Source organism: Spermophilus citellus (genome assembly GCF_964194105.1).
Source record: "Spermophilus citellus genome assembly, chromosome: 6".
NCBI classification, from domain to species: Eukaryota; Metazoa; Chordata; class Mammalia; order Rodentia; family Sciuridae; genus Spermophilus; species Spermophilus citellus.
The window spans coordinates 117,301,730-117,325,674 of NC_138187.1; the positions used below are offsets into that span (position 1 = coordinate 117,301,730).

At 35.9% G+C, this 23,945-nt stretch overlaps 1 protein-coding gene across 2 annotated transcripts in view; it reads left to right on the forward strand.

Moving 5' to 3' along the window:
- The window catches only part of EPRS1 (glutamyl-prolyl-tRNA synthetase 1), an 81,161-nt gene extending 57,615 nt beyond the window's left edge, over positions 1-23,546 (forward strand). Inside the window, exons 21-32 of one of the 2 annotated variants that reach the window (XM_081297480.1) lie at positions 5,641-5,692; positions 6,167-6,376; positions 6,697-6,769; positions 8,012-8,091; positions 8,321-8,422; positions 9,038-9,193; positions 10,481-10,678; positions 11,130-11,303; positions 14,954-15,114; positions 18,193-18,271; positions 23,026-23,090; positions 23,186-23,546. In XM_081297480.1, coding sequence (XP_081153606.1) covers positions 5,641-5,692; positions 6,167-6,376; positions 6,697-6,769; positions 8,012-8,091; positions 8,321-8,422; positions 9,038-9,193; positions 10,481-10,678; positions 11,130-11,303; positions 14,954-15,114; positions 18,193-18,271; positions 23,026-23,090; positions 23,186-23,336 — 1,501 coding nt within the window. In that variant the 3' untranslated portion in view covers positions 23,337-23,546. Of the gene's footprint in view, positions 1-5,640; positions 5,693-6,166; positions 6,377-6,696; positions 6,770-8,011; positions 8,092-8,320; positions 8,423-9,037; positions 9,194-10,480; positions 10,679-11,129; positions 11,304-14,953; positions 15,115-18,192; positions 18,272-20,110; positions 21,068-23,025; positions 23,091-23,185 lie in introns of those variants that run through there. The other variant, XM_081297481.1, reaches the window with a different exon arrangement.
- Positions 23,547-23,945: the final 399 nt, after the last annotated feature.

Here is a 23,945-nt window from a genome sequence, read left to right on the forward strand (position 1 = left end):
CTCTTCCTGAAATGTTTTGCCAAGGATTTTTGGAAGAGATGGTTTTCTAGCTGCAAATTCTTTTAACTTTTGTTTATCGTGGAAGGTTTTAATTTCATCTTCCATCCTGAAGCTTAATTTCTCCGGATACACAATTCTTGGTTGGAACCTATTTTCTTTCAGTGTTTGAAATATGTTATTCCAGGATCTTCTAGTTTTCAGAGTCTGTGTTGAGAGATCAGCTGTTATCCTGATTGGTTTACCCCTAAATGTAATCTGCTTTCTTTCTCTTGTAGCTTTTAAAATTTTCTCCTTATTCTGTATGTTGGGCATCTTCATTATAATGTGTCTAGGTGTGGATCTCTTATGATTTTGCACATTCGCCATCCTGTAGGCTTCTAGGATTTGGGATTCTGTTTCATTCTTCAAGTCTGGGAAGTTTTCTCATATTATTTCATTGAACAGATTGTTTATTCCTTTGGTTTGGAGCTCTGTGCCTTCCTGTATCCCAATGACTCTTAAGTTTGGTCTTTTGATGTTATCCCATATTTCTTGGATTTTCTGCTCATGGTTTCTTAGCAGTCTTGCTGAGCTGTCTATGTTCTTTTCAAGTTGAAATACTTTGTCTTCATTGACTGATGTTCTATCTTCTAAGTGATCTACTCTGCTGGTAGTATTCTCAATTGAGTTTTTAAGTTGGTTTATTGCTTCCTGCATTTCTAGGATTTCTATTTGTTTGTTTTTTATTACCTCTATCTCCCTGTGTAATTGATCTTTTACTTCCTGGATTTGTTTATGTAGTTCCTTGTCAAAGTGATCTTTCATTGTCTGATTTTGCTGTCTCATGTCTTCCTTGAGACTCCAGATCATCAGAAGCGTGTATATCCTGAACTCTTTATCTGACATTCCATCTGTTGCAGCTATTACCTCTTCTAAAGTTGAGTTGACCTGCATTGCTTGTGGTCCTTTCTTTCCTTGTCTTTTCATACTGCTCGCGTTTCTTTCTGCTTGGTGAAACTGTTGTGTTTTTGAAAATTTCCCCCTATTTATTTATATTGCTCTTGTATAGTTGGAAAATCTCCCTTGCAGGGCAGGTAGTGGCTGTGCTCTTCCTCTAATTAGGGTGATCTGTCTACCACTCTGGTCGGTGGCAGGTCTGCCCACCCTGCGGGCGTGGGTGGCGACTCTGCTCTGCCCCCACTCCAATTGTGGTGACATAACTACCACGCCCTCGGGTCGTTGGTCCTGATCCGGATGTGGGCAGCGGCTCTGCTCGGCCCCTACTCCAATTGGTGTGACGTGTCTACCACGCTGTCAGGCCTCTAGGCCTGTTCCGCCAGTGGGTCGCAGGTCTGCCTACCTTGCGGGCTCGGGCGGCAGTTCTGCTCAGCCCCCACTCCCAGTGGGGGTACCTGACTGCCTCTCCAACGGGTCGCTGGGCCTTTTCCGAACACTGGCGGTGGCTCTGCTCCACCCCCACTCCAACCAGTGTGACGTGACTGGCTCTGCTCCACCCCCACTCCAACCAGTGTGACGTGACTGCCTCGGTGCTACGTGTCTACCACGCTGGCAGGCTACCGGGCCTGTCCTGCCAGTGGGTCGCAGGTCAGCCTATCTTGCAGGCTCAGACGGCGGCTCTGCACAGCCCCTACTCCAAATGGGGTGACTTGGCTACCACGCCATCAGGTTGCTGGTCCTGTTCTAGGCGTGGGCGGCTACTCTCTTCGGCCCCAGCTGCAGTTGGGGTGTCGTGATACCACGCCGGCGGGTCACTTGCCCTGCTGTGGGCGCAGGCGGCAGCTCCACTCTGCCCCACTGGCCCCCATAGCACCCAGCAGGACCCGGACCAAGAAGCAGTCACCGCAGGTTCCCCAACCCTGGGCCAAAGCAGCTTCGGGAGCCAGAACCCGGCCTCTCCGATCCCGGCTCACGCTCCGCTAGGAGCAGGCTCCAAGGAGCGACCCCCGCAGGTTCCCCTGCCCCAGGCCAAAGCAGCTCCGGGAGCCAGAGCCCGGCCGCTCCAAGCTCTCCGAGCTCGGTGCACGCTCCGCTGGGAGCAGGCTCAAAGACGCAGTCCCCGCGGGCTCCCCAGCCCCGGGCCAAAACTGTTCTGGGAGTCAGAACCCAGCCGCCCCGAGCTCAGCGCACGCTCCACTTGGAGCTGGCCTCAACATGCAGTCTCCACAGGTTCCCCAGCCCTGAGCCAACGCAGCCCCGGGAACCAGAATCCGGCCGCTCAGAGCCCCTAGGAGTATTCTCCACTGGTTCTCCAGCCCCGAGCCGGAGCGATCTGTCTGTGAGACGCAGGCAAATACCAGCCTGAAATCACCTGTTCCGTAGCTGAATGAGCTGAGATCAGTAGAAAACAGGGATGATTACATCAGCTCTCCAAGAAGGCGGCTGCTGTCCTCCTCCGTGGTCCGACCGGTGTCGAGAACCGAACTGGACCGCTTCTCTCCTCTGTCTCAAAGCCGGAACTCAGCACTAAGCACGGCCATTGCACCACTGGCAGGAGCCCCCAGAATCCGCATCGCTGCACTCCCGCTCCGGCACCTCGCCGCTTCCCAGCGCGCGTCGCAGACTCCAGCTGCGGGGTGCGATCCTCCGTGCGGAGAAATCGCCCGCGTCCGAGCCCCCACAGCTGAACCTCGCGCGATGGAAATCCGTCCACTAGATTCTGGAGCACCTCAATTTCACTGGAAATTCCCAACAAGATAGCCTTCAGCTGTTTCACCTCGTCTTTCTCCCGCACAGTGACGCGGCGCACTGGGGTGATGCACTCCCTTCGCCTCCATCTTCCCACCCCCTCTTATTTAAATTTTAAAAAAGGAAACACAGCTGAGTACCACAGTGACCGCCTATAATCCCAGTGGTTTGGGAGGCTGAGGCAGGAGTCAGGTGAGTTCAGAGCTGGCCTCAGCCAAAGCAAGGCACTGAGCAACTCAGTGAGACCCTGTCTCTAAAATACAAAAAAGGGCCCAGGATGTGGGTAGGTAATTGATTGATTGATTGATTAGATCAATCCTAGGTAACACCTCCGACCCCAGTAACACATTCATTTGCTTGGTGGAAGAATATAAGAAGTTCCCGTGCTTGTTTTCCATCTTTGTAATTTCCTTCACCACCAAAATGAATTAGTAATCATTTTTAAAGGTTGAGTATCTTTAATCTGAAAATCTGATTTAGGGATGCACAATGGGTAGTGTCTATGCAAATATTCCAAGATTTAAAAGTTTTTAAATCTTGGAACATTGGGAGTTCCAAGCATTCAGTTAAGGAATACTGATTTCTTCTAGTTTCTTCTGTATCTGTTGAGAGAGCAAATTCAAATGTACATAATGTTCATTTTATTAACACAGTTGGTAGCCTAACTACACATTGCCCTGTGCTTTCAGCAGATTTTTCAAGTGAAAATCTTTCTTGGGAACTAAATAAGAACTTCATTCCCAACAGAATTTTAAAATTCATGGTTTAAATATAAAACTAAGCTGTTTAAAGACAAAAAGTAGATTGTACTTCCCTTTCAGCATTTTCAAATCTCTTTCAATAATGTACTTCTCTTAGCCCTAAATCTTCATACCGAAATTGGATAAACCTTTGTAATAAGTTTCCTTTTCTATCTTTCTTCTTTCTTTTCTTTTTTTTTTTTTTTTTTTTTTTTTTGACAGGGGTGGGAGCAGTTTCCAGGGATTGAACCCAAAGGTGCTTAACCACCGAGCCACATCCCAGCCTTTTTTAATTTTTTTTTTTTTTTTTTTTTTTTTGAGACAGGGTTCACTAAGTTTCTGAGGCTGGCTTTGAATTCACAATCCTTCTGCCTCAGCCTACTGAGTTGCAGGTATTACAGGTGTGTGCCCCCACACTGGACAAGAAGAAAATGGTGATGTTGAGATACCTTGGTTTTAGATTTGTTTAGCTGAATTTCAAATTGTGTTTCCTTTTACCTCACATTATACAGTATTTCCTTAAACAAGAAAATACAACAGTTATTCGTTTTGCTTATTGACTGGATGATCAGATTTATAGAATGGTGAAAGAGTAGAACTTTTCACCTTTTACTTTCTGATTGTGAAAGAGCTAGATCTCATAGTCATTAGGATGCATCAGAATAAAACAATGGAGAATACAGATGAAGATACATTAAAAATTTAAGCCAGCCAGGTGTGGTGGTGCACGCTTGTAATCGGAGTAGCCTGAGAGGCTGAGGCAGGAAGATCAAGAGTTTAAAGCCAGCCTCAGCAAAAGCAAGGCGATGAGCAATTCAATGAGACCCTGTTTCTAAATTAAAAAACAAAATATGTCTGGGGATGTGGCTTAGTGGTTGAGTGCCCCTGAGTTCAATCCCTGCTGCCAAAAAAATAATAAAAATTTAAACCAATAAAGCCTTTAAATTTTTTTAAAATGTGCTTTTTATTAAAAACAAAACTAATGGGTATATCTTTCTGTGGGCATGAGACCAAAGTTCCCTGAGTAATTGTTTGCTATTTCAAAAAAAGGATTATTGTCTGGAATAGTTTTTTTGTGGGAGTTTCTTTGTTTTGTTTTTTTAAAATTGCAGATCTAGTTTAATTTACAACTACTTATACAACTTCTATTTACGACAGTTGAAAGAAAAACTTTTGGAATAAAAGTGTGTGTGTGTATGTGTGTATATCCCTTTATTTCCAGACATATATGTGTGTATGTGGATAGCTATTGTTTTTTTGTTACTCTTTCCACTTAACTTTCAATGAGACTGATTTTACTCACTATAATTTTACTTAGTTGAGATTACAAAAAATTATTTTTAATGGAAAATATATGTGAATAGGCTGTCTTTATTGCAAATACATTACCTTAAAAAAACTTGTAAAAGAGATGTCTGCATTAAAATAATACTTTTTTGATTTTGACTTTGCTAGTTTTGGGGGGGGGCAATATCTTATCATCTTTTAAGTAAAAATTCAACTGTTTTGGGAATGAATATAAGAAATATATAAATATGGAAATAACTGATAACAAAGGAAAATGAACCTTAAAAGTTTTATTTTCTATTCAACCTGCTTTGGTTTGAATATATTCCCACAAAGTATGTGTTGGGAACTTTATCCCTACATTTGTTTGGAGCTAGGGCTTTGGGGAGGTAATTAGCATTAACTGAGGTCATAAAAGTGGGTCCTTCATGATTTATTAGTGGTTTTATAAAAAGAGGAAAAGAGAGCTGAGCTGGCACACTGTTGTGTCTCACCATGTGATGACTCTGCCATGTTATGATGCTGTACCAAGATCTTCACCAGGTACCTAGCAGTGTTTGGCACCATCATGTCCTGCTTCCCGGCTGGAAGATCCACGAGCCAAATAAACTTCTTTATTGAATACTAAGACTCAGGTGTTTTTTAATAGCAACAGAAAATAGACACATCTTAAAAGCAATTAATGAATAAAGGGATTCATTTTTTCTTTTTCTTTTTTTTTTTTTAGTACTGGAGATTAAACCCCAAAAATGCTTTACCACTGAGCAACCTCTTGAGCCCTTTTTATTTTTTGTTTTGAGACAGGGCCTTGCTAAGTTGCTGAGACTGACCTCAAACTTGCAGCACTCCTGCCTCAGCCTCCTGAGTTGGTGGAATTACAGTCATGTGCCACCATGCCTGGCTCATACTTTATTTTTCTTATCTCCAGGTTGGGTCTTGAAGCAAAAAAAGAAGAAAATCTTGCTGATTGGTATTCTCAAGTGAGTATGCATTCAGTTGATTTTTTATACTTTAAATGTCAAAAAGATGAGTTTTAAACTTTAAACTTTATGTTTAAAGTCCAGGTAAAAAGTTAATAATGCATGGTACCTTTTGTAATACACACTATAGTCTTTCAACGTGTCATAATTTTCTAAGCATTGCCACACAAATTATTAAATTGAAAAGTAACCCTATGAGAGTCATCATTGATTTTTTTTTTTTTTCCCCATAATGAGGTGAGTCAAGTTAATAGCAGAGGCAAGGTTGGAATTTAATTCTTGAAAGTTTAGAACCTTCTTATGTTGCTCTTCTCAGTTTAGGAAGGTCTGGCTTACTATCATTCAGATCTTCCACATGAAGATATACAAACAGGAGAAGCCTCCACATTGAGATTTTGATACCATATACTATTACCACTTATACTAGAATTTCTGTTAAATATAGGTCTTATAGACTATTTTTCTCTTAAATAGGTCATCACAAAGTCAGAAATGATTGAATACTATGATGTAAGTGGCTGCTATATTCTTCGTCCCTGGTCATATTCCATTTGGGAATCCATCAAGGACTTTTTTGATGCTGAGATCAAGAAACTTGGTGTTGAAAACTGCTATTTCCCCATATTTGTGTCTCAAGGTGCCTTACAGAAAGAAAGGACTCATGTTGCTGACTTTGCCCCTGAGGTAAGCTATCTTGCTTGCTTTATTTTTTGCAGTTTTGTTTCATAAATTCAAAATTATATCAGTAATTCATAAAAAGCAATTTAGATAAACAAAGTCATTTTTTATTTAAAAATTATATTTCTGTTTTTATGGAAAGTTGTAATTCTGTATGTTTCATAACTGATTAACTGACTTGACCCTTCCTCACAGTAATAGCATCAGTTATTTTACCTTGCCTTAATTGATATGAAGAAAACCTGAAATAGAGAAAACTTGCCTAAGTTTTACTGTTGCTCTAAAATGCCATTAAAATTGTATGAAAAATGATTTTATCTCACTAGGTTGCTTGGGTTACGAGATCTGGCAAAACAGAGTTAGCAGAACCAATTGCCATTCGTCCTACTAGTGAAACAGGTGAGAAATTGGCCTTGGAGCACAAGAGAAGACTCATTGAAACATTTGAAACAGCTTCTAAAGTTAAATCCCAACTTTTGTGCTTTTTATAATCCTTGTGACAATGTTTCAGAACTCTTTATAATTAGGATAGAGGGTTTTAAAGAAAATACTTATCTTAAAATTTCTTTCTATAATTTTTCAGCAATAAAGTTAAAATGGCTTATTGAATTCAGTAATTCCCTTTCAAGGAATCTTTTTTTTTTTTTTTTCAAGGAATCTTACTGAGATAATGTTTTATTCTTGGGATTGATTATAAAATTATAAATACCTAATTAATCTTCATGCTATATTTTCAAATTTTGTTGCCTTTTAACACATTTAGATTTACATTCAGGAATGGTTTTTAAAGGTTACTAAGTGTTTTTACTCACATCTGTTTTTATTAGTGTCACAATAATGCTGTGAGAAAAGTAGAGGCAGCTACTGGTATCTCTATGTTGCAGGGACAAAAGGTCTCTGAAAGATTGAGTCATTTTCCTAGAATTAAACACAGTAAATAGGATTATTACTGTAAATTTTGAGTCTCTTGGTTTGATGATATCTTTTAAAGTGACTCTTTAGAGTTAAGGATTGTTTGCTCTTTTTTTTTTTTTTTTTTTTTTTTTTTTTTTTTTTGTACTTCTAGCATTACCCTTGTATAATGGATGCATTGTTGAAGTTATGATGTGAGCTTTTTTCTCATATACCAGACTAGTGGAGTTATGTTTTGGTTTGTTTTACTAATTGTAGATCATGAGTAGGCTATGAACTGTGGCAAAAGCTTTCATATCCTTCCAATTCTGATACATAACTTCTGAATTAGTAAGTTATGTAAGTTTCACATCTTTAGAATTGCTATGACATCTACTTTGTGAGTTGAACGTGAGAACTGAATAGGATAATGAATGCAAAGAACTTAACATAGAACATGGCATGTGCTAGTTTTCAAAAACAGAACATGAAAGCAGTCAAATTAATGTTAAATATAAATCTCATGTGAAGAACAGAGTATAATCAAATTTAGGTAGATTTATATTGTTGAGTAATTTGCTTTATTAAAACAATAATGCCATTCACTTAACCACTTTAACACTGGAAACACATTTACACAAATACACATTTTAATTGCTGTTAGTTTTACTGCTGGTTTAACTCTTACTGGCCTACAGATGAAATAAAGTCTTAAATGACCAACTGCCTTTTTCCCTCTACATCTTTCAGTAATGTATCCTGCATATGCAAAATGGGTGCAGTCACACAGAGACCTGCCCATCAGGCTCAATCAGTGGTGCAATGTGGTGGTAGGTATATACACCTTCCTGTACTCTTTTTGACATTATTTTTATTCATTTTACTTTTTCAGAAAAACATACTTTGTGTTCTCTTAGTCTTATATTTAAAGGTTTGGGAGTATGAAAGCATTTTTGAAGTATTTTAGATCATAGTTGAGTTTTGATTACTCACATGTAAAGTTGTTAATAAAAATTGAAAAGCTTGCAGGTGACCAAACTGCACTTTTATCTCTTCTAGCGTTGGGAGTTCAAGCACCCACAGCCTTTCCTCCGAACTCGTGAATTCCTTTGGCAAGAAGGGCACAGTGCTTTTGCTACCTTTGAAGAAGCAGCAGAAGAGGTATAGAAAATTGTCTTGTATTATTTATGTTCCGTTTGTTTGTTCAGGCTCTGCTTTTTTATTACTTAAAAGTTATGTATTACCTGATAAAAGAAAAATCAAATCAATTGAAATGAATATAGATTTAAAGAACTTTTTGTTGAGATTTTATTGATAAATGAAATGTGCTATTTTAAATTTTTAGTTGAAAATATTTTTGGATCTTAAAATATAGAAAACTTTCTAATTTCATTATTGAAATTACGCATTTTTCAGGCAATTTTTACTCAGATTACGATATATCTCTTCATAATCATTTATGTTCTTTTATATTCCAAATTTATATACATTTTTAATAGTTACTTAACTTCACACTGCTTTCTTGGATATAGTCCTTTTTTTTTTTTTTTTTTTTTTTTTTGGTGGAGGTACCAGGGATTGAATTCAGGGACACTCTACCACTGAGCCACATCTTGGATATATTCTTAATGAATCTTACATTCCTTGTTACTTAACTTTCTCCTTTTTATTGTTTAAGTGCTTTTTCCAGCACAATTAGTTTTAAATAGTATGATTTTATAGACTTATGATGAATAAATATATCCTGAATTTGAACACATGTTATTTTAAATACAGGTCTTAAAGATACTTGAATTATATGCTCGGGTATATGAAGAACTCCTGGCAATTCCTGTTGTAAAAGGAAGAAAGACTGAAAAGGAAAAATTTGCAGGAGGAGACTACACAACTACAATAGAAGCATTTATATCCGCTAGTGGAAGAGCTATTCAGGTATCAAACTGTTGCATAGATGACTGTAAGCACAGTTCATGGGCAGATCCAACAATTTTTCTGTCATAAGAAAAGTAGTCTCTTGTACAAAATATTTAGTACATCCAAATGGAAAAACATGGATTTTCCTCAAAAAATAAAAAAGTACCATATGATCTAACAATCCCACTCCTTGGGATACATCCAAAGGAAATGAAATAGTATGTTGAAGAGACAACTGCACCCCCATGATCATTGCATCATTATTCACAAATAGCCAAGAATTGGAAACAACCTAAGTGTCCACCAATCAATAAATGAATAAAGAATATGTAGTCATATACACAGTGGAATACTGTCAGACATAAAATAATGAAATCCTATCATTTACAACAATATAGATGAAGCTGGAGATCATTATGTTATGATGAAATAAGCCAGGCACAGAAAGACAAGTACTGCATGATCCCACACATGTGGAATCTAAAAAAATTGATCTCATATAAGTTAATAATAGAATTGTGATTAACAGAGACTGGGGAGATTGGAAGGGTAGTCTGTGGTGGGGAAATGTTGATCAGTAGGTACTAAGTTAGAGTTAGGAGCAAGAAGTTTTGGCTTGCTTCTGTACAATAGGATAACTTAGATAATAGTAGTATACATTTCAAAAAGGTAAAAGAAAGGATTTTGAAGGTTTTTACCTTCTTTAGAAATGATAAAATTAGGAGACATGTTTAACCTGCTCTAAACATTGCACAAATATATACATGTATCAAAATAATCACGTTACTTCATTAATATGTACAATTTTTATGTTTTAATGTACCATTCAAAAATTAAATGAATAGGGCTGGTGGCTCATGCCTCTAGGCTAGGCAGGAGTATCTTGATTTTTGAAGCCAGCCTGGGCAACATAGTGAGACACCATCTCAGAAACCAACAAACAAAAAGTATGTTATGTGCTTTCTAGGCCATATTACAATTTCAGCACATCTCTCCTTTACTTTAAATCTCCATGATCAATTAAGTCATGATTTGTATCCTTAATAAACCAAAGAATGGAGTCCTTTTTAAATTGTGTAGGTCAGATTATCCCTATGTAAAGGCCTGTCCCAAAGCAAAACACTTATATAGTATTTTTTGACTAACTCTATAGTCAATTTTTGTATTATTTATATTTTAAAACCTTATGTATAAAAAGAGAGAGAAAACAGTTGTAGTGCTATTTTAAAGTGTATGGTCTAATAGTACTCATTTTTAATAAGAGATTATTAAAAATTAAAGCTTATGTTTGTATTTTTATTTTAGGGAGCAACATCACATCATTTAGGCCAGAATTTTTCCAAAATGTGTGAAATCATTTTTGAAGATCCAAAGACACCAGGAGAGAAGCAGTTTGCCTATCAGTGCTCCTGGGGCTTAACAACTCGAACTATTGGTGTTATGATCATGGTTCATGGGGACAACATGGGCTTAATATTACCACCCCGTGTGGCCTGTGTTCAGGTAAGGAGAATATTTCTGTTTATCATTCCATTTACAAAATACAAGCTATGTTTACCAAAGGAAATTTGAAGGGGTGACTTTCTGAATCTCATTTGGGTAGATTTTGCTGGTAATAGGAACATTAGAGCACAACACAGACCTTAGTGTTGTGTTTGTGTACCTATGTATATCATTTATATTATTTATTGTTTCTACTCTTAATTTTTAAAGGTACTTTGTATAAAACTTTTTCTTAATTATTTTTTAAATGATTTAAAATAAGTTAAACTAAATATAGTAAGTCAAATGAAAATGCCCTTAGTGTAGATAGGGATGTGTAGGAATTATATGTAGATTAGAAATCACACAAGTTGATTTGTGTTAATAGTCACTAATATGGTTTCACTCCTGGATATTATGCAGCATAGGGCTTCATTTCTTCTATATGATTTTTCTTTGTGCTGAATTCTAGGTGGTGGTTATTCCCTGTGGTATTACAAATGCACTTTCTGAAGAAGACAAAGAAGCACTGATTGCAAAATGCAATGATTACCAAAAGCGGTTACACAGTGTTAATATTCGTGTAAAAGTCGATTTGCGAGATAACTATTCTCCGGGTTGGAAATTTAATCACTGGGAACTCAAGGTAAATTCCTTAGTTGTATTGTTTACTTCTATACCCTCAGTTTACATTTTTTTCTACTCCATTTCTTTTTATTAAACTTAATGCTTTTATTACTTTTCTCTATTTTTATAGTTATGAGTTCTTTTCTTCTTCACTTAAACCAAGTGTTCAGCACTGACACAGTTCAGTTCAATTATAATAGTGATACCTAAAGTTTATATATTTTCTAAACTTAAAATAGTTTTAATGGAGTTTGCAGATGTAGCCCAGTGGTAGAGCACTTGCCTAGCATGTGCAACATCCTGAATTTGATTCTCAGCACTGCAGAAAGAAAAAGGTTTTTTGGAAGCCTATTTTTGTTATGTTAGAATAAAAAATGATCTTAAAGCTTTTGATTATAATGAATAAATTTCACATGGTTGTTATATTAAAATGTGTATGCCAGGAATTCAAATAATGTTATTTGACCAGTAAGAATGTCAGAACAATAATCCACGGGCATCAGCCAGCTAGCATTGTTATAATTAATAGTAAAATGACAAGAGATGATTTTCTTACTTGATTTTTTTGTACCACATTATTTCACATCAGTTTGTTGATTTTTATGTTGTTTAAAAAAGCCTAACTTGGGGCTGGGGTTATAGCTCAGTGGTACAGTGCTCGCCTAGGGTTCAATCTTCAGCACCACATAAAAATAAATAAATAAAAATAAAGGCATTGTGTCCACCTACAACTAAAAAATTATTTGTTAAAGCCTAATTCTTTTATTACAGTGTCATTAATAGATAATCTATGCTATTAATTCCATTTTATAAACTTCTAGGATTTAGTATTTTTCTTTTGCTGGGACACAAAATCTTAATTGGATCTCAAAATTAGGAGTCAAGAATATATAAGCTGCCAGGTGTGGTGGTGCACACCTGTAATCCCAGCAACTCAGGAAGCTGAAGCAGGAGGATCCAGCATTCAAAGCCAGTTTAGGCAATTTAGGGAGAACCTATCTCAAAACAAAAAGGGCTGGAATTATAGCTCAGTAGAGAAATACCCTGAGTTCAGTCTTCAGTACCAACCCCCACACATGCACCCACACAAACACAAAGTAAGTGAGATTGCATCTCTAAGCTTTCAAACCTGCAAGCTTGACAGTATTGGGTCTATTCCATACTAATATATATTTCTAGTATTCCCACAGTTGCTGATAATTTTTTTTAAATGGCCCCTGAGATAAATCTTCTGTGCTTTTTTTCTTACTTAGAAATAGCTGTTATATGATATCGGTAGCAGTTTCTCTAAATCAATTTATACTTAACTGGGTACCAAATGTTAAAAAAGAAACTTACTGTTGCTATGAACTTAGTTAAAAGGAAAGAAAAATTGTCATTCGTATGCATTTCTGAATCCCTCCTCCTCCTCTTTCTCTTATTCATTCTTTTTCCTAACACTGACTTGGCTTTGATCTTTCTCATTCACCAGGCTTCCCTGGTGACCTGTACTGTGTGTGAGAGACATTCTTACCATGATTTGGGTCTGTTGTACCTTCCTAGTCTATATTCCTCAGAGAGAAAATAAAGCACCTAAGTTCTAAACTCCATACCTAAAATTTAAAAATGAAAGTTTCACTAGATCATGAAAAATATTGATAGGAATTGAGTTTCAGTTGTAATCAAAAAGTTTCAGATTTTGTAACATTTTAGGTATTTAGATTTTCAAATTAGGGAAGTTTAGTAAAGTCTATGCAAATATTTCAAAATCTGAAACACTTCTGGTCTTAAGCATTTTGAACAAGGGATTGCTTACCCTATAACACTTTTTGTTTGGGTGTACTAAGGAGTGAACAAAGGGCCTTGTGCCTGCTAGGCAAGCGCTCTAGCTCTTAGCTACAAACCCCAGTCCACTAATTGCACCTTTTAGTATCATTTTATTTCCACATAGTCCAAGAATTCATGTTAAAAGAGGACATTTTGGGGGAAATGTAGATACACATTCATTTGATAAGCAATCAACCTTGTATAGTGTGTGCATGTATGCATGACATGTATTGTTCAAATAAATACATGAGATATATTATGGTTTGATTGCTAGACCAGAGTCCATAATTCTTCTTTAGCTGTCTCTGGTATTATGAAAATAGAAAGGAGAAAATAATATGAATGAATGAAGACCTTTTTTTTTAAAACGAGGTTGAAAATAAATTTGTAACTAATTAGAAAAAAACATTAATAAAATATTGCCTCCTCTATTATCTGACTTTAGATTACCTTCCATCTTTGACTTTTCATTATTCCCTTTCATATTTCTTTCTTCTTTACAGATAGTCTTTCTGTTTTTCCACCTCTGCTATTTTTTTCTACCTGGGTTGTAAAATATTTGATCATGAAACAGTCACAAACTTATAATAAAGCAAGTAGAGTACAAAGGATTGAGCCATTAGAATATAAGATTCTAACCCACTGCCTTAGTGTCTATCCATGTAGAACATTATCCTACATTGTCCTACATGATGACCAACAAACTGGTACATTACTACCATCTAATTCTAGAGCCCAGGCATGTTTTGTCAGTCATCCCATTAGTGTCCTCCATAGGAGTACCACTAAGCAACTAAATTGTATGAAGTACTTGACTTATAATATTAAAATCCTAAATTAGTTTTAAAGGATCATTCAGGAAGGTTATAGGCCCCAAAATGAAAGATCTCCCTAAACCTTAGGGTTTTTACTCCCCTCAGAAACATAAATTCATAACAACTGAACATTCATACGTCTTAATCTTGCTTGTAGTCAGTCCTTAAGTTTCTTTATAAAAACCTAAGGCCAAAGGTTCTCAAAGTGTAGTCACAAGATGTGGAGTCTCAGCATCATTTGGGAACATGTTAGAAATATTGATTTTCATGGGACTAGGGGTGTAGTTCGATCATAGAGTGCTTGCCTAGGGAGCACCAGGCCCTAGGTTTGCACCAAAAAAAAAAAAAAGGAAACCAAGGAACATAAATTTCCAGGTCCATCGTTAACCCTACTATAATAAGAAACTCCAGGGGTGGGGCCCAGCAATCTGGTCTTTAAGGAGCCCTCCAGGTGATTCTCACACAAGCTATAGATTGAGTTCTGTCCAGAGTTAGGATTCCCCAGTTGGAGCACACCATGAATGAGTCAAGAATATGCCAGTGAACTAGTGCCTTTAGTGACTTAGGATATCTTTGGCCTCAAGAAGTCTTCTGTTCATCTCTCCTATGTGCTATTTTGTGGAGTGGAGACAGCAGTTGGGAAGCTAATCTAATCAGCTGCCCTCTTAATCTCCATTAAGAGCTTCCAGAAGCTGGGGTTGTGGCTCAGCAGTAGAGCACTCACCTAGCATGTGTAAGGCCCTGGGTTCGATCCTTAGAACCACATAAAAATAAATAAATAAAACAAAGGTATGTGTCCAACTACAACTAAAAAATATTTTTAAAAAGAGCTTCTATAGTTGAGAACCACTCAGGCAGTAGGTTTTTTCTTTATTTATTTTTCGAGTAGTTTTTTATAATATCTAAGGAATATTACCTTCCATTTTCTTGTTTGGTTACACTTTTGCTTTTTGGATTATTTATGCTTTATTGTAGATAAAGCCATGAAATGAGCCTATTCAACTGGAGACATGTACATGCCATTTTAATTGCCTTTTTTATTTTATAGGGAGTTCCAATTAGACTTGAAGTTGGGCCACGTGATATGAAGAGCTGTCAATTTGTAGCTGTCAGACGGGACACTGGAGAAAAGCTGACTATTGCTGAAAATGAGGCTGAGACTAAACTTCATGCTATTTTGGAGGACATCCAAGTTAACCTTTTCACAAGGTAAAACCTTAAAATTGCTTATGTCTGTTGTCTTCAAACCTGTCCATCTTCTGAGAATTAAAGCCAGAAATTTGGGGTTTCCCCAACTGAAAATAATCATTCCCTCTGAACTCTCAGATTACACTTAATTTGCCACTCTTTATTTTATTTTTTACTTGTATTATGGTTATTTTTCTAAGTGTTATCTGTTTCCTACTAAATTTAATCTCCATTAAGAGCTTCCAGGGACTGAGGTTGTGGCTCAGTGGTAGAGCACTCGCCTAGCATGTGTAAGGCCCTGGGTTCGATCCTCAGCACCACATAAAAATAAATAAATAAAATAAAGGTATTGTGTCCAACTACAACTAAAAAATAAATACTTAAAAAAAAAAAGAGCTTCCATAGCTGAGAACTGTCTCAGCAAGGGACTGTCTCTTGGACTTATTTGGGTTAACATTAGATCTAGGCTTATGTGGCATACAAATGTGAGAGATATCAAGGCATTGGCTCTCACCTGCTAGGTACTTGTTGGTAGCACCTGGAAAGATTTAATAAATACCAGCACCTGGGCACCTTTCCTGAGATATTAATTTAGTTGATCTAGACAATGCTTGGCAACTATAGTGTTAAAACTCCCCAGATGGTTATAATGTATTCAAGGCTAAGAACCTCTGGATTGGGTTTGAGTGTAGTGTCAGCATAAGGAGACCTTTCGGTGAGGGAGGCTGACCTATGAGAGAGGTCTTTTAGAATCATAGATCTGAAAGCACAGATATCAAGGCAATCTGTAATGCACCAGAAGATTGGTGACATTAGTTTGGCACCTATTTTCTTTCCTGCCCACCTAATGCAGAGAGACCACTGTCACTGGGGATAGAGGCTTAGTTTGGGGAGAGGTGGTTCCTACACCGTATTTATTATTCTATCTAATCTTATTTATTATTCCATCTAAGACCCTGTGCCTAATACACATTAGGCTTCAATAAATCTGGGAAAGAATAAACTAATTTTAGCATTGGTTTTGTTTACATGCTTTTAGGCAAGAGACTTTGCATCTCTTGGCTTGCTTGTCTTAGAAAATGGGGCTAATAAGAATTATCTTGAGGGATTATTTCTAGGATTTGTTGCTCTTTGGTTTGCATGCACACTTCTGGTTTGGAAACCAGTGCTTTAGTGGATAATAGGCATTTTTTCTACTGGCATTTGTGTTCAGTACATTTGTTAATCTAGGTTGCATAAAGGTGAATTTTTTCTCATGAGAAGCAATCAGTAAATTTATTCTAATCATCAGAGAAAAGAGCTTTTATACTTTTTATCCCCTTCAAATTGGCCCTCAAATTTCCTCACACTTCTAAAGCTCTTTGAGGACAGTCTTTTCTATTTATTTTCTGTGGTAATTAAAAAATTAGAACATGATAAGTAGCTAGATTCTCCAAATATTTGCTAGGTGAATTTCTTTAGTAAAGGGGTGACATTTTTATAGAAGAAATTCTTATCAAGCTTTCCCCTCATCCAAGTTCTCTGTTCTCTGTTCTTTCTTACATAAGATACATACTAAACATTTTGTATTTAGTTTATGTAAAGCAGTGATTATGGGCTTTGTTTTTATAATGTTTTTCTACTTAGATATACATGTTAAATATAGAAAAATTGTGACACATGAAGAATCTTACAGGAAAAAACAAAACTGCCTGTAGTCTCACTGAATGCATTTTGGTATATTATCAATACTTATTTATAAAATATAGACCCTTTGAATAAATCAGAATTCTAGTTGATATTGTTAGGGAAAAACCGGATAAGGATAACATGACTTGTATTTTTTAAGGTGTCAAATTATACTAATTGTGGTTGGATCCTTATTTTACTAAGGACTAAGAAACTAATATATGAATTAATTTTATTATGTCAAGCATGTGGTGTTATAGATCTTGTCAAAGGTTTGAATTGGTTTTTAAGATTATTTAGCCCACATTAGACTATTGGTTTCATAAGGTCAATTTTTTTGGGTAGTATTTTTAGTTTAAGAACTTCTGTGCACATGAAGTAGACTAAGCTTCTATAACCAAGAGAGGACTTAAGTTGAGTTTAAAGAATGACTTCCCTGTTCTTTCAAGGAACAATATGAAGTCAGTGTTGCGGTTCTGGGATGGCTCTACTGCTTCTGATAATTCAGGAGTCTGGATGATTTCTGTTTTATTGGCTCTGCCAGTCTCTAGGCCTGTTGTCATGTACATGATCAAAACTAGATCACAGTCATCTCTAAGTAACTACTCAAATGCTGGTTGGGAAATGGGGGAGTGTGCAGGAGCGGCTCACTGCCTTAAAGGTTAAGCCAGGCAGGTGGCCATACATATGCCTGTCCGACTCTCCATGGCTATAACTTGGTCACATAGGCCCATCTCTCTACAAAAAAAAAAAGAGACAAGACTGGGAAAAAGAGGAAATAGATTTGGTGGATAGCTAGCAGTTTCTGGCACAGAGTTCACATGGTCTTAGCCCTGAGATTGAGAAAACAACAAATGTCTTTCCTTCCTTTGTCACCACCTTGTGTGACTAAATGTGTGACTTTGAATGTGAAAAAGAATGTTCATTTGCATTTCTAAAACCTAAGTCTTTAACAAAAGAGAATTAAGCAGTGTGTGAAAGAAAACATTTTGAATCATGTGTATTGTTTCTCTTTTTCAAACCTCTTACTTTTGTTATCACAGCAGTCCCATATAGTTGTTACTAGTGTATGATTTACTCTAGAGTGTTTTTCCAGTTTTGTAGAAGAGAAAATAATACCAGAGAAGTCTATAAACTTAGACTCCCACAGGTAGCAAGTGGTATCGCCAGGAACAGAATGTTAGTCGATAGAAATTTAACAGCTCAAAACCCAATTGAGTCTAATGTATGAAAGATGATATATCATGAGCTCTGTAATGTTTTGAACAATCAATAAAAAAAAGTCTGAAATACAAAAAAAAAAAGAAATTTAACAGCAATAATAAAAATAACGGTCACTGATTGTATGCTTTCACAGGTTATCGTTCTTTCATTAAATTATGTGTTGTTTAAAACTTTGTAAGAAAAATTATATATTCGAATTTTTGGTAGGGCTTGTGAAGACCTTAAAACTCATATGGTTGTGGCTAATACATTGGAAGATTTACAGAAAGTACTGGATTCTGGAAAGGTAAGCGACTTCCAATTTTCTTTCTTTTTTTTTCACCCTGCTTGTTTTGTTTGTTTTTTATTTTTCCTACAATGCTGGAGATTGAACCCAGGGCCTTGCCCCTGCTAGATAAATACTCTATCACTGAACTATATTCCCAACCCTGAGGAGTTTTGAAAATAAGGATATTTCAGTAAATTGTATTTTAAGGTTCATTGAACTGGGTGTGGTGATGCTCACCTATAATTACAGCAGTTTGGGAGAGTTAGGCAAGGAGGATCACAAGTTTGAAGTTGGCCTCACCAACTTAGGGAAACCCCCAATAAAAGTTGCTTTCTTTCAGTGCATGTATGGTTCTCTGACCATACAAACACTTACCTGGATCTTAATTGATCGAACTTTATGAATAATGTGGGGAAATGTGTTGCTCATACTGTCTTTTTCAGAATGAGTGATTACTTCTGGTGCCTTAAAACTACATAGACTTTTCAATTAATTTACTGACTATTCAGGATTTCAACAATTTTATGTATTATGTGTATTCAGATGTTCATAGCTGAAACTTAATTTTCATAAAGAAGAAATTTTCATTTGCCAAAGTTATTTATTATTGGAATGAATTATATGAACTTTAATATTCTGGTATAATCGTTTGAATATATAACCCATCCTGTGTCCTCGGGTTACAAATGAAAAAACCATGGGCCAGAGTTCAAATGAATTATCCCAAGCTACATAGACCTGGTGCTAGCAGTCAGATCTCTCTGGCTTGGTTTAATGTAATTTCCTATGTATCTGTTTTTTTCAAATTCATGCTGAGAGTATAAAGCAAAATTTTATTTTGTGATCATAACCTATTAATAATGTCTCTTCTTACATTAGTCAGGAAAATTAATCTCTGGCTCTCAGTTTAAATGAGTTCAAAATAGATAATCTCAAAATCCCTCTCAGATTTATAATTCTTTAGTATTTGGCTTTCTATTCTTGATTTATTACCTTTGTAATTTTTTTTGGTACCAGAGATTGACTCAGGGGTGTTTAGCCACTTAGCCACATTCCCCAACCCTTTTTTATTTTTGTTTTGAGAGAGGGTCTCACTAAATTGCTGAGGCTGGCTTTGAATTCATGATCCTCCTGTCTCAGCCTCCTGTGCAGCTGAGACTACAGTTGTGCACCACCATGCCAAGCTTGCCTTTGTAATTTTTTACCTTTCTGGGTTCCATAATTTTTCGCTTGACTCAAACTGCTTACTTCAGTAGAAAGGCAAGGGATTAGGTAACCATCTCCTACTTTGTTTTTTTCCTTTCTTTATAATTTATTTGATTGTTTTCCTTTTGTTCCATTAATTTTTGAAGTTATAAATTTCTTTCACTATAGAAATATGACAGTCACTTTTTGCATCCCAGTCTATTAGAGAAATTGCAGAAGAGTTAATAAATCAATAGAGCTAACCAACCATCAGTTAATCTATTGATTTCAAAAAAATGGATCTCGGCAGGTGTTAGTGGAATCATATCTTTTATTCTAGTATTAGATAAATTATTGCAGAGATTCCATCTTCTACTCTAAAGTAGAACATAGGATATTTTAGTTGTATGTCCAAAGAGCACATGGAACCAAAAAGCAAATTTTGTGTCTTGTATACAGTAGTCAGTTCCACCTCACTTCTTACCTCACATGGGTCAGCCTAGATGGGTTGACTGACCATCAAACAACCTTTGAGGTCATTGTAAATAGAATTGTATTTGCTAGGAGGGGAAAAGAAAAAGGGATCTTTGGAACTTGAATGTAGGTGAAAGTTTGATTTTTCTACTCTTCTGTATTGGTACAAATGAAAAAAACACTATTTTTGATTTATAGGACTTGATTCTAGTACAGATTTCCAAGAGGAGGATCTTAATTGAATGAAAAATAAATGCTGTTATATACTATATATATATATATATATATATATAATCATACATAAGTATATGCATGTACACTGTTGCTGTGCATTACTAATCTTTTTTGTTGATCACTGTGAGTTTTGAATATTGCTATTTCTTAAGTACTGCATGCTAACCAGTTGTGCCACTGGAGCTCCAGAATATTGCTTTCTTGTCATTAATATTGTCTTCTAAAAATTTTAAAATATTACATACAGCAAAAGTTAAAACAATATAGAGAAATTATTGAAGAATTCTGTTAAAATCCTTTCATGATTGAATAAATAACCTAAACATTCATACTGTCTTTTTTATATTTATGAATGCCAACTAAATAACCAGAAATTCCAAGTCTTATCATCTAAACCTTACTTTGAAGCTAGAAAGAATTAAAGCATAGGTTTTTACAAAATTATCACTTATGAATCCAAATAAAAATTTAATTGAATTTGTTCATGTGCTACAATGATTTTAAATTTTAAAAAATTAATATTTTAGAAATATAGACCCTTCTCAAGGCTTAGTAATTTTTTTCAAGGAAAAAGGAAACACAACTTTATTTACTATAAAAATTGTTAAAGTTGTTAAAATACAGCTATAAATTTTTTAAATTAAGGGAAGTAAAAGTTTCAAAGAAACCAGATTTAAATTTATTACTCAAAGACATTCTTTAAAATGGTCTCAATATTTTGTCATTCCATGAAGTTTATTGATTAAAGTTTTTTCCCTGTTCTCTCTTTTCTCATGAATTTTAAACAGTACTATGTGAATATGCTTTTTTCGTGCTCTTACTATAAATGTTTATGATTTACAACTTTGAACATTAGGAAGTAATTTTTTGGTTACTCAGCTTATATATCTAGGTTTGTTTTTGCTTCAGTTTTCTTCACACAAAGAATTTCTGTATTAAGACTTCTCTGAATGTTTATTTTTTCCGATCTTTGCCACCTTCCCTCAGCCCATTCCTACTCCTCAGGACTTAAGTAGAAATTTATTTCTTCATTGTCTTGAGACAATGTTATCACAATAGTAGTTTATAGACCTTGGGAATTAAATTAACACACTTCACTGAATGAACATAAAAAAGACTTTTGCTACCCATTGCATTAGTGTTCATCTGAAGATATACTTGTTTTTCGGTAATTTCCTAGTCTCTAGTTACTTTTACTTAGAGAAGCATTTTGCAACATGTTTAACTAAATCCGAAGTGAAGGAATTTGCAGGAGGAGCTCTTAATTTGTTTGTGTAAGACATGGCTGGAATTAGTGAAAAGTTAAGAGGGAGCTGGGATTGTAGCTCAGTGGTAGAGCACGCACATAGCACGTGTGAAGCACTGGGTTCTGTTCTCAGCACTGCATATAAAATAAAGATATTGTGTTCATCTACAACTAAAAAAAAAAATTAAAGTTAAGAGGAAGCTGGAAACATACTACTGTTGCCTTTACTGTCTCTTGGGTCTCCCCTTGATAAATCTCTAGTTTGCCTTCAGCTGCTTCTAAACTGATGTTTCTCCTGTGTTAATGATGTTCTTACCGACATTAACATTGATCTCCTGGAATTTTTTATAGAACTATTAGGTAGTTATTATTGCACATATGTCTCATTTTGAAGTAGACATGCTATGAAAAATTTAGCATTCATAACTGGGAGAAATCTTAACCCACTTTGTCCCATATCTCAGACGTAGAACACCTATAAAAACGTAATATATAATATAGTTGTATAACATGTAGCAATTATATAGTAAGAAGAATGTGTATTATATCATAGTAATTATAATGATTTATATATATATATGCTCTAGGTTATGATTTTCAACCTATTTTAATACATCCTTGTCAACTTTATTGAAGTATTTGCAGAATTGGAAACTTGGGACTTAATGGGTCTTTGCCTGTCTAGTCAAACATTTATATTTTATTGAATGAAAATCCAGGGCTAGAGATTTTCAACGAGATAATGAAGTTTAAAATGAAGCTAAAATCCCAAGTGTCTTGATTCTGCCCATTATTCTATATGGTGTAAGAAAGAAAAATTGAGTGTTGTTTTTTTTAATACAGAATGATTATTTTAGAAATATTTTTAGTTATAGTTGGACACCATATCTTTATTTTTATGTGGTGCTGAGGATCAAACCTAGTGCCCCACATGTGAGAGGCAAGCACTCTACCACTGAGTTACAACCCCAGCCCCAGAATGATTTTTTTTTTAAAGAGAGAGAGAGAGAGAATTTTAATATTTATTTATTTTTTTTAGTTTTCGGTGGACACAACATCTTTGTTTGTATGTGGTGCTGAGGATCGAACCCGGGCCGCATGCATGCCAGGCGAGCGTGCTACCGCTTGAGCCACATCCCCAGCCCCAGAATGATTTTTGACTTTCAAAAGTTCTTAGACTTAAAATGATTCACATACTCATTGCATATTAGGAACATTATGGTATAAAATGATACTTGTCTGATAGTTAATTGTCATTATTAACATCACTTTAAAAACCAGCATTTATTATCTCCCTGTTCTCCTTCTGATAACCATGTTTATATATAGAACAGGCCATGGTCCACATTTTTAATGGACGTAGAACTGGAGTATGCTACACTGCAGACAGTTTATTGGGACATTTTAATGTGTTGCAAAGGCGTTTTTGTTATGTTTTGTTCCGTGAGTGTGAGTTTTTAATGCAAAAACATTCTTTCATATCTTGTGTATCTCTGAGCAAAGATTCTAGTGTATTTGCAGTAAAGATGCCACGGCCTGAGAGATTTTTTTGCTTATAAGTTATATAGAGAATTCAAATCTTCCTTTTATAGAATGAGTTATAAATAGTGAATACTTTTTCTTTCCCTATTAGATTGCTCAGATTCCATTCTGTGGGGAAATTGACTGTGAAGATTGGATCAAAAAGACCACTGCCAGGTAACCAATACAGCTTGTGAGGTACTGCGCTGGAAAGGAAAGGCAACATATAGCATAAAAAATGAATGAAATTCTCATGTGTTTTTAAATTTCAGGGATCAGGATCTGGAACCTGGTGCTCCTTCCATGGGAGCTAAAAGCCTTTGTATCCCTTTCAAACCACTCTGTGAGCTGCAGCCTGGAGCGAAATGCATCTGTGGCAAGAACCCTGCCAAGTTCTACACCTTGTTTGGTCGGAGTTACTAAAGGATAAAATAAAACCATCAGGCCAATCCTCCTCAATTTTTAAAAAAATTGATACTAATATCTTCTCAGATACAGTTTTATGATTTTTTTTAAATAAAAATTGTAAAAGGAGATCACATGAGACAAACAACTATTCTTATGCTTAAATCAGCAATGGAAAAAAAGACTTTTCTGTAAACAACCCCAGTAATAAATATCATGAACTAATACTGTTTTATGTATTCATTTGTTTCTGAAATACCTGAATTATGTACTACAAGGAAAATCCTACCAGCAATTCATTGAAAGTTAGGTGGTGTTGATATCAATACCCGTTGGGATGTCACCAACTTTAAACCACTAATTATCCCGTCTGTCTTGGAGGACTACCCTTCCATAACTCCTAATACTGAATCTAAAATTGTCCTGAATTTTCCTGTTTCAAAAATAAAACAAAGGCTGGGGTTGTGCTCAGCAGTAGAGTGCTTGCCTCGCACGTGCGAGACCCTGGGTTCGATCTTCAGCACCACATAAAAATAAATGAATAAAAGGTATTGTGTCCATCTACAACTAAAAAATAAACATTTAAAAAATAAATAAAAATAAAACAAAACCACGAGTGAGACAAAA